The 11,151-nt window shown below is 38.6% G+C and overlaps 3 protein-coding genes across 4 annotated transcripts in view; 1 reads left to right on the top strand and 2 right to left on the bottom strand.

Moving 5' to 3' along the window:
- Window positions 1-2,164: 2,164 nt before the first annotated feature.
- tlx3a (T cell leukemia homeobox 3a) lies at window positions 2,165-8,249 on the top strand. Its single transcript, XM_027009649.3, has 3 exons — window positions 2,165-2,798; window positions 7,159-7,393; window positions 7,759-8,249. The coding sequence occupies exons 1-3, from the start codon at window positions 2,378-2,380 to the stop codon at window positions 7,958-7,960; spliced, it is 858 nt and encodes a 285-aa protein (XP_026865450.2). The 5' UTR covers window positions 2,165-2,377; the 3' UTR covers window positions 7,961-8,249.
- Window positions 4,782-5,916, bottom strand: LOC113577162 (claudin-23-like). The gene has a single exon (XM_027009650.3). The coding sequence runs from the start codon at window positions 5,889-5,891 to the stop codon at window positions 5,154-5,156; it is 738 nt and encodes a 245-aa protein (XP_026865451.2). The 5' UTR covers window positions 5,892-5,916; the 3' UTR covers window positions 4,782-5,153.
- Window positions 8,250-9,343: 1,094 nt separating the features above from the next.
- The window catches only part of kcnip1a (Kv channel interacting protein 1 a), a 24,381-nt gene continuing 22,573 nt past the window's right edge, over window positions 9,344-11,151 (bottom strand). For both annotated transcript variants that reach the window (XM_027009653.3, XM_027009652.3), the window contains exon 8: window positions 9,344-11,151. This exon is cut by the window's right edge and continues 1,225 nt beyond it. The gene's annotated coding sequence lies outside the window, so the exon portion shown is untranslated.

Here is an 11,151-nt window from a genome sequence, read left to right as displayed (position 1 = left end):
GTGTGTGTGTGTGTGTGTGTGTGTGTGTGTGTGTGTGTGTGTGTGTGTGTGTGCTAAATAAGTCACATTTCGTTTTCTTGTAACCTTTAGTTTAACTAATTAAAGGGATGCGGAGAGACGCACGGCATGCTGGGAGCCCTCGCCATACCCCTCCCCCCTCCACTAGGTTTTGATTAATATTAGCTGATAAAGGTCGTGATAGCTACAATAACAAAATAAAGGAAAACAGCAAATAAACAAAAAAAAATGATCACTGAGGTTGAAATTTTTTAAAAATACTTAATGGAAATTATTTTGCGCACTAAATAACTTTCGTATCTGACAATTTATATTTGAGAGTAATTCATCAAACGAAAAACTAAATAACAGGAAACATCAGTTCACACAAATCTAAAAAAAAACCTCTCGAATTTCTCACCGAGGGGATAACCGCCTCGTGCACATATGGCATCAAAAAGCGGCCAAGGGAACATTAAGGGGAGTCAAGCGTCACTGCCAGATAGTCTGGATGCGCTCGTGTAACGGTGTCCAAAAATTATTTACGTGTCAAAGACATTTAGTTGCAACAGCCTATAAACACGCACTGGCGATTTCAGACACTGATGTCACGTCTAATGATGGTACTAATACTTTTACATTTTGAACAATATTAGAAACGTAAAATTATTTATGACTTTTTGGTTAAACTTGATATCCTTAATAATAAATTCGTAAATTAGGATTAAAGATTAAACACGCCAAAAAGACAAAAATATATCTAAATGAAATAACTTCTAAACCTGCATGCAATCAGTCTAAATTAGTCTCTTTATAAAGCCGTGGGGTGTAAGTCCTGTTCTGTTCACTACACTTGTAACGGCGAGCTCTAAATACGATTAACGACTCCATTTTCATAAGATCTTCAATCCGGGTCCTGATGTCGTACTGCCCACGGCAACCACTTTCTTTCTGTGCATTCATTCTCACTCGCTCGACAGCACGCTAAGAAAGAAAATAAGGCTACCAGTAAATCTCCAGAAAATGATGATAGATTGGTGCATACATAAAGCAGAATTTGCAGACTATTTCAAAGTACACATAGACTCTTAGGTTTGCATCTGTCAAGTGACACCACGATATTTGTCAAAAGTGACACGAATCGATGGTAGGCCTTTTCATTCAAGTAGCTACATTTAGCGATGACGAATACTAGGATCACGTTTATTATGGACATTCTCCAGTTTCTGCTTGAAAATCGATAAATACGGTATAGACCATTAGTCTAAAGTATTCATTTCCGAAAGGCAGCGATACATTTGAAATGACAGGCTAAATTCCCAACTGCAAGAGACTGCTCACAGAGAGATCTACTGTTTGTTATAACATTAAGTTCAACTAAGTTCAAACTACTTTGCTATGTGCTTAGGCTAAAATGTATGTATATATATATATATATATATATATATATATATATATATATATATATATATATATATATATATATATATATATATATATATATATATATATATATGTACATGAAGCACTTTGCTTGCACAGCTAATGAAGGACCTCTGTCCGAAACGTTCTGTTTCTCTGGAAAGTCTGTGTACTTTACTACAGTTGTGAATATCTCTACATCTCTCACTACAGTACACTGAAGTTACTCGCCTAGGAAAAAAATGTGTATGTATGTATATATATGTATATATATATATATATATATATATATATATATATATATATATATATATATATATATATATATATATATATATATATATACAAATATATATATATATATATATATATATATATATATATATATATATATACACACACAAATCCAGATATGTTTTTCTACCAGATGACTCAATTTACGCCTACTTTAAGTTATGCACTTATCAAATGAGACTGTAAGTTATGCACTTATCAAATGAGACTGTAAGAACAATGTGCCAAAAAGAGAAATAAAACGAACTTTTAAATATTTGACAGAGTTTGCTATACTTCCACATTTTATTGTATTTTTTGTATTAAGACGTGGATCTATTTAAATGAGCAAATATTAACCAATAGCGAGGCGAGGGTTTGACGTTTTTGGCCAATGGGAACACTAGCTGTTGACTTTGGTCCGCTTAACACGAGGAAAAACTACGGTTGAAGAAGTAAAGCAGATCCGAGCGCTCCTGGAAACGCCATGTAACGTCTTTCTGGACGCACAGTACTGATGTGACGGATCCGGTCGCAGGTCGAGAAAAGAGGAACGATAAAGCACTGAGAAAGGAATTATGAGAGCCATGACCATAAAGGAGTTTATAATTAATGCTTCTTCCCTACCATTTTGCCTGATTTGACTTTATTTTATCACCCAACTCTCCGATTGTGGACTGTGGACATGGAAAAAACGCAAAGTCCAAGGACGGATCAACCCTATAAAACTGGACACGAACCCATCCGCTTCGGCATCGAACAAATCCTCAGATCCTCTGACCCGGAGGGTGGTCGTCCGCACAGGACCTGTACTAGCTCGGAAAGCAGTACGGAGAGTAGTGTCCTAGGGAGCCTTACCGGAACCACCGCAGCGCCTAGAACTGCACTGCCCGCAACAGTGCCGGCTTTTACAGGCTGTTTGGAGGACTCTGGATTGTACGCAGTGAACAGGACTCTGGTACACCGTGGGGTGATTCGGGTACCAGCTCACAGACCGCTGGCTGCCGCCATACCGCCGCCTATGGTGAGCGCAGCGCCGGCTTTTGGGGCACTCTGCTTCCCTTGGGTGGATAATAATCGTAGGTTCGCCAAAGACAGATTACCAGGTAAACGGGAATTTAAGGTGTTTGCTGAAATACTTATTACATTAACATTTTTTTGCTTTTTTAACTGACTGAATTAAAAGTTTAAAGCTGATCTACTTCATTCAGGGCAAAACATTTTATTAACATAACATTCATAAGACAAAATATTGCTAATGTTATTCTAGTGCTTTATAATAAAAATAAATGTTAATGCAAGTCTATGCCATGTATGTGCCAAAGAATTCACTTAAACAGTTAATAAATAGAGCAATTGGATAAAATTTAATTAACAATGACATGATAATAACAACCCCACCACGAGCGGCACCATCGTCATCATGACCATCATCATCACCAGCGGGAGCAACAACAACAATAATCACGATAATAATAATTATGACAATGATGGTGCCCGTGGTGGTGTGATTATAATTATACTACTACTACTACTACTACTACTACTGCTACTACTACTACTACTACTACTACTAATAATAATAATAATAATAATAATAATAAATTATAATAATCTACATCATAATAGTGGTGGTGTTTCCATAACACATTTAAATATTAATTTTATCAAATGTTTTATTCAGTCGTAAAATAGCAGACTGAACACATATAATTTCGTTATTCTTCTCTAGTCGGGTAAGTTAAGGTTTTGAGTATTGACTCCCATGTTCTTCGCATGGATTAAATCAAGGCACCATTAAATACATTTCAAAGCACGTTCCGGTCGTTCTGGATGTGCTCTGTGTAATTGTACTGAGTTTCTGCGTTTGGTGTTAGTCCTTCAAATAAGACAGTCGCATCTACTTATCTCATGTAATTGGCTCTAAAAAAATTTCATCCTGATTGAGGAGAAATATTTAACGGCAGCTTTCAATATGTGACTTTAGAGAAGTAAAATTGCCTTGCCTTTTGACTGTAAACGGTTTCAGCCCTGTTACGATAACTCTGAGATAATTAGGCTTTTTAAAAATTAATGCTTTCGTCCTGACCAATCATCACGCCTGCTTGAATTCCCGCTTCAGACGACAGAGTGATTGGTTATATGCAGGCAAGAGCGCTGCCGAACACACTCTCGCCAGCGCTTATGTGGGTGGAAGGTAGCAGTTCTTGGGAGATCTTGCACAACTAGAATTATGCTTCCCGTAGATGTTTGCTGCTAGGCTACAGGCTGAATTTTTTGCAGCATAATCGTTAGCATGTTTAATTTACCAGCTGGGGGTTCGTAGCACCTCCTAGAGGCCAGAAAGTAATTAAATTTTAAAAGTCTTGCTTTTTCCAGGTAATGTTTTTTTAGACACAGGCCTATATACATTTATCTAAAAATGCAATTAAAAATCCAAGGTATGTCTCGCGTTATTCTCATAGCAATATGTTAGCTATTGTGGATTAGACTATTTTGCTCATTGGAGAAAAAGAGAATTTTCCGCCCCGGAGGTATTAATGGGATGATATAGCATTTGCATACACACTAATTCTCTGTGATTTGTTCACGACAAACAACTGTGGACGAAAAAAAGTGGTCTCCCACTTTTTGTGTTTCACAGTCAAATTTTAACTTCGCCATGTAAAATGAACAACAAATACAAACTCAAGTACATTTACGACGTTTAACAGATGTTCTTATCCAAAGCGACTTAAGAAAGTTCTTTGTTATCTACTCAGAGAACACATCCCAACCAGTATAAATAGTTGAGCGTTTACATACCATTGAACTAAACTGCTAGATATTGAGTCAGTGCTGATATCTAGAAAGAGAGAATTAAATAATGAATGTGCATATAACTAAGTAAGCTAAATAATTATGGCAAAAAACTAAGAAAGCCTGTTGTTGGTGTTGAGCAAGTCTCACTGTACGGTTATAAATAAAAACTTTATCGGCCTTAAATTATAACTCTCCTGGGACTGTATAGAGTCAGGTCAATGAGCTCGCTTTTGAAAGAACCGGAACAATAGGTGTTTCATTTTTTATCTTTTTAATAACAGCTGCAGCCTCCGGTACTAACGTTGAATAATAAGTACATAGTCCTCCGCATGCAGGTTAGATTTTTCTCAGTTGAAAAACTACAAATAGAGTAACTCTTCAGATAATGCTACAAAACTCAATAGACTACAGATTTAAAATCTAAGGTCATGCATACACATTCGTTGATGTATTTACTTTGTTACACTTGATTTTGTGAAGCATAGTCACATTTTAAATAATCCATAAATGCTGTTTAAGTAATTCTGCAACAATATTGCATGGTCTCTCAGCCTCTTGATGATTTTAGACTTTTACACTTTGTCTAAAATACAAAGCCATATACAATTATGTATTTATCGTAACATTATAAATTGGGAATATGATCAAGGATGTTAAGTTCACAGGGAGTATGATATAGAGATCGGCCTCTTCGCTCGTCGGAAGTCGATTTCTTCTTTGAGTGATTCTACAGAATTTGGGAAACTACTTCTGCGGCTTTTGTTTATACTCACGCTTGGTATGACGGTCTTACGCACTGAATATGTACTGGACTGTTCCGTGGAGGTTTCGGCTCTGTCTCCCCGGTTCAATGCGGCATAGCATCGGTATATTCCACTGATCATTATCAATCCGCCAAGAACTTCGGTTATACCTCCCGTGTAGCCCAGAATTATGCAATATCCCACACGAATGTCGGTGGAAGGGGAATTGATGTCAGGCAATATATAATGGTACCATGCCACAGGAATTATGGCCAGAACTCCGGAGCAAAAGATGAGAAGACCACCAAGACTCGCTACCATGCATCTCGGTTCGTCGGTCCAGCAGTGGGTTCCAATCGTCGCCACAGAAAGACCAATCAGAGTCACAATCAGAGATGCCGCCATCATCCTCCGCGCGATCTCAATGATTTGGTTATTGAAGTATTCGATATCCTCGTGGTTACAAATAACATCCCTTGATGCTGTAAAAGATCTACAAATGTCCCATATTCCCTGATGCAATGCAAGATCGGGGGGTTGTCCTGTGATATTATGGATGGTGCGCCAGTTTGGCGCTACTGTGCTTGTCAGCTCTAAGATCCAACCGCAAGGAACGATGATCAAAACAAATATAATATTCCTTGGAGTTCTCATGGTGTACTGTCGATTATATCACAGAAAAAAAATAATCACTCACTCGTGACAGTAAAGACCGAGTCTGAACGCTCTAGAGACGTTCTGAGGGTGTATCCCGAAAACTTCCACAGCTGTGGGACGTCACGTGGTGAACTATTCAGCAGGCAGCAACACTGCCTTTGGTTTCTCAGCATTGTATTACAGTCCACGGTGAATGCTGGCTACATCAAAGACTAATAATGAGCCATTATATCATCATATATCGACTATATACTGTGACCCAGATATAGAAACTGTGTACATTAGTCTTGGTACGTGTGACCTACATTGGTAAAGCGAGTTCACTAGTTACTCTTTCAACATACTGTACATCCACCTAGGCGTCGTTTTATTTAAATCAGAAGACGTTTTTGTTGCCTTTTTCCACCTTTGTCAAAAAGACGCGCACTACTGTAACGAGTGAGTTCATTATACGCATACATCCACGTTCCTTCACTGTGCTTAATTTTACATGGAAACGGATCCTGTTTCTCTACTGAAAATGTGCTTTAAAAACTGAAATCTGTTCGCAGGTTGTGATTTCGTGCGTAGTCTCGTGATTGTGTTACCATTTCTAAAAGTGGAAGCTTAAGCCTCTGTGGGAAACAGGCATATCGCGCGCACGGCCACCTCGCTGGGTCCGGTTGATTCTCGTTCACGTCGCCAGGTATCGACTCGAGTTACACAGAGGCTGGAGAACCTAAATAAACCTACAACCTGACATTTCTTTAAATGCATTTACCCACGGTATAGTCAAGTTTATGAATAGACGCCTAAAGAATGTGGTTTGTGATACAGATATGAATGAACTGAAATCCTCTTTTCTACATATAGGAATGATAACCGCTCTATGCCCGTTTAATGTTTTGGTGAAGGTGATCTGTCGTCGGTTTAGCTGGTATGTGACATAAAAATAATATCAGTTTTAGTTCAATTTAATTTGTGTCCCTGGACTGAATATAGCCTATCCAGCCTGAGCTTCCCAAACACCGTAGCCTAATTTCAACTATTATCTTATTTAGCTACATATTAAAGTATTTCTTAGTATTATTTCTGTTAATTAAGAAAAGTAACCCATATTATCGACTTATTGCGTTAATTTAAGCAACGCAATAGCTTACACTTTGGCATAGCCTCCATATTTAAGTGACCTCATGTAAAGTTTTTTATTACATTACCACTGGAGCTAGAAAGTATATTCCCCATTCTCTGAGCTTATCTGTGTCTCTCTCTCTCTCTCTGCTAGCTCTCGTTCCCTTTACCGTCGCTCGGCGTATAGGACACCCCTACCAGAACCGCACACCCCCAAAACGGAAAAAGCCACGCACGTCCTTTTCCCGCATGCAGATCTGTGAACTTGAGAAGCGGTTCCACCGACAGAAGTATCTGGCCAGCGCTGAACGGGCAGCCCTCGCCAAGACGCTGAAAATGACTGACGCTCAAGTCAAAACGTGGTTCCAGAACCGCAGAACGAAGTGGAGGTGAGTGGATCTGCTTGACAAGTGGCTACGGTACGAGTTGTTTTCACGCGATATAAGCAATTTGCTTTTTTCGATACAAAGTCCTTAGACATTCTTTACCAAAGCGCAAATGAATTATACTAATCATTAATTTAATGTATTTAAAACAGATTTTTATCTAATCCAGAAATAAAGTCAGTAAAACGAGGTCACTAAGCGAATGTAATAGAGGCCAAATTTTATTGCACTGTTACTTGGATGCACTTGGACACCACAGCAGTAAACTATTACAAACGATTAAAAAAAAAATCACAAGGCAAATTAATCCTAGATGTTTGTCTGTTATGTTTAAATTAAAATCTCTGAATCCTCTAAAACTTTGCCAGGCGACAGACAGCTGAAGAGAGGGAGGCGGAGCGCCAACAGGCCAATCGGATGCTTCTCCAGCTGCAGGCAGATGTGCTTCAGAAATCCATCGGTGAAGACCCCCTCTGCGTGCATAACTCCTCCCTCTACGCCCTGCAGAATTTGCAGCCGTGGACTCAGAATAAAGCAGGCAAAATGCCCGCCACTGCTTCACTGGCTTGAAGTCTCATCAGAGGTGCTGCTGCGACCGAGAGGAGGGGCTGCCCTGGGGCCGGCAAGGCCGTAAAAACACGAGAATGCGGTTGTAGGAACAGATCCTGTTAGCTACCAATGACATGCATGCGGGAAATCTCAGAAACAAACTATTTGGAAATCATCAAGTCTGCACAGATTTGTAAGAAAACTGTTATTAAATGTGTTTGAATGATTTATTCCATGAGTTGGGGAGGAGTGCAATTGGAAGGCTTTGATTAGTATTGCATCAGAATATGCATCAGGAAACTTTGCTACCTGTAAATGTTTCATATAGACATTTTATACTGATCTAAAATCAGATCCCCTTATATATATAATAATGATAAAGGACCAGTGTCATCATATATATGAGGTTCTGACCTGATCTTTTGCACAAAGACACTAAATTATTCTAGTTAGAAACCTCTGTGACATGGTCATGAACCCCCTTTGAAAATCACTTTTATCAGTAGTATTACGTCTATGAAATTCCTACTCGATGGAAATCTCCAAGCCTTCAAACAGAGAAGCAGAATTGCTGATATAAAAATAACTCAACAAGGTTTATGTTAATAAGATTTCCCATGGTGAACAGCAAGTAAAAATAATCAAGTGTAACATTCAACCCTTCTAACCTTTCACAGAGGCAAGCAAACAAAAAAGAACAATGTCCAAACAGCCCTGCAAAGCTTATCATCCATTGTTTTGTTCGTCTGCAAAAGCTCTTGTCCCAGTGTTGGTTGCAGCTTTTTGAATTGTGAAATATCCAGTTACATGCTTGGTTTTCTGTATAAATGAAAACAGTGAACATTTCTACTCACCTAAAACAACTAGAAGCTTTCTCATTTCTTTTCCTAAAGTTTATATATGTTTGATGACCATAAAGGCAAGTGCTAGTCCACGTGTTGTGGCCTACACCTTGGTTCACTTCATGGCTACTGTAAGAGAAGAACACTGGCATGTGGAAATTATGGAGCAAGGCCAAAGAATGACCCGATCGCTGGAAATGACGTACACTTGGGATACAAAAGATGTTTGTGGAAAAACTGCTGAACACTCTTTTTCCTGGGATTCTTTTGTCCCAGACAAGGTGTACATCGTGGATCGGTTTTCCTCCCACAGGTTATGCCTAGCTGACGACAATTTCAGCATTAACTGATGGTCCTTTTTAGTTCCGCACTAGGATTACTGTGCAATGTAAATGCATGGAATGTGGGTGAAAAAATGCCTATATGTAGATCTGCAAAATGTAAACTAAAATTCATCATTATTAATAACGTTGATCTCTCCTAAGATGTTTTGACAAATGTTTATCTGGTGTGACAAATTTATAATTTAAGCAAAGTAGTTGTAAAATATACAAAACGATCAGTGTTTTTCTTTGAAATTTATTATTGTTAAATATCACTTTTTACAGCAACAAGAAAGCCTGTTTCCAGTCTCTGTCTGCCTGCATGTCGGTCTGTCTGTCTCTCATTTGCCTCAGTCTGCAGTACAATCAAAGATTTTCAGCAAACTGCCAAGTCCATTTATTAACTGTTACATCAGCTGTGAACATAAATCATCACTCAAAACATGGTGTGTAAGCAGAATGCAGGGAGAAGGAAAAATGGTCTGAGGTGTTCCCTCTTCCATGCTCTGTTCATTCCTGTCACAGTGAGTGGACATATGGCTGCATGTATTGTGCGCTACTCTGTTTTGATGAAGAACCCATTGCGTATTGATAATCATCACCAGATCTCCTCTGAGAGATTTAGAATCAGTTGTTCAGAAGTCATCTGGATACAGTTAAACGAGTTTCACTGTGGAACTGTGAAGTGCACTTCAGTGCACTGAATTGTTCTCACCACAGCGCTAGTCCGTTAGTCCCTGATGGGAGAGTTGACTCTGCTGCTCCAAAGAGTGACGGTTCTTGCCTAGAAATCAAGGCTAGTGCTTCAGCTGCTAATTTTTGCTGTTTCTGTTTTAAAACCCCTTTTCACAGTTCTTGGAGCAGTAATCTATTATTTAGAGTGGAATACTTGTTTAAACCAGCAATAAACTATATTTATTACTGGTCAATATCTATATTGATCTGAATAGGTTGTGTTGAGTTTGCTTAGCCTGCTGTGGAATACATTTTCATACCAAATCTGACATACTGATCTGGTCTGAATCTGACAAATCTCAAATATTATAATGCATTCTAATTATATTATAATATGAGAATTTAATACATAACAAATATTTTACTAAAAGTACACTGAGGGCAGTAAAGCCATGGCTTCTTTTGTCACCACAATCATTATAACCAATCTGGGTAATTCATCTAGCTAATTACAATGTTAACATAATTCAGCAGTCATTGTGAAGCAGTCAAAATGAAACAATGGCTTACTTATCCTGGTTCATAACTTGAATCTCTGTTTTTCTCAAGTTCAGGTCTTTCTGGAGGTGAGCAGTCTGTTGCCGCTGTAAAACTTGCAACCCCCCCCCAATCACTGCTTACCTACATCACAGTGTGTGGAGGTATGGCTATGTTGTTACTGAGCAGTACCAATATTTGGTAGTTCACAGCTTTCATGCAATAAAACAGAAAACATACCCACAGAACAACATTTAGAATTAGTACAACTACTATAATGTGGCAGGACGCTATAGTATAAAGCACACACAGTGACTGGTAACTAATTGTCAATGAGTCCCGTCTATCAAATGTGAGAGACCACTGAATTAGGTAGATGGGCCTTGCCAAAACACACTCCCTCTCTAACTGATAATGTCAGACAGAATGACAGACAGACAGACCAATCTGGCAACAGAGGTGTCTCGACCTAGGGGCAAACATGCACTGACATATATGTAACATAATTATACTGTAGCACAAAAATACGTAGACACAGGAACACACACAGACCAAATTTGACATTTCGAGCAAGTAGCAGAGAAGAAACTCTGTGATCTGTTCTTCCACAAACAAAGAAACTGATGCAATTCATCAAAGTGCCAGAGGCTCAATGTTATCATGAGATGGTTTTGAATAGGGAGAAACACTCATCAATAGATCAGTTGGGCCTTACGGAGCATTCTGGGAATAGTATGTGGAAAACTAATAATCCACTTGTTCGGTAGAAAAAAATAGCTGAATGGCTAGACAAATATAGATAACATATTGGGCTCATATTATGACCTAATTCAAA

This window comes from Electrophorus electricus, chromosome 4, assembly GCF_041902795.1.
Source record: "Electrophorus electricus isolate QZ-2024a chromosome 4, ASM4190279v1, whole genome shotgun sequence".
Classification (NCBI taxonomy): domain Eukaryota; kingdom Metazoa; phylum Chordata; class Actinopteri; order Gymnotiformes; family Gymnotidae; genus Electrophorus; species Electrophorus electricus.
This window is presented reverse-complemented; position numbering and strand designations above follow the sequence as displayed.

Coding starts and splice junctions, on each gene's coding strand:
- tlx3a (XM_027009649.3), top strand. CDS start 2,378: ATGGAAAAAACGCAAAGTCCAAGGACGGATCAACCCTATAAAACTGGA. Junction 2,799..7,158: donor CGCCAAAGACAGATTACCAG/GTAAACGGGAAT, acceptor TCTCTCTGCTAG/CTCTCGTTCCCTTTACCGTC. Junction 7,394..7,758: donor AACCGCAGAACGAAGTGGAG/GTGAGTGGATCT, acceptor AAACTTTGCCAG/GCGACAGACAGCTGAAGAGA.
- LOC113577162 (XM_027009650.3), bottom strand. CDS start 5,891: ATGAGAACTCCAAGGAATATTATATTTGTTTTGATCATCGTTCCTTGC.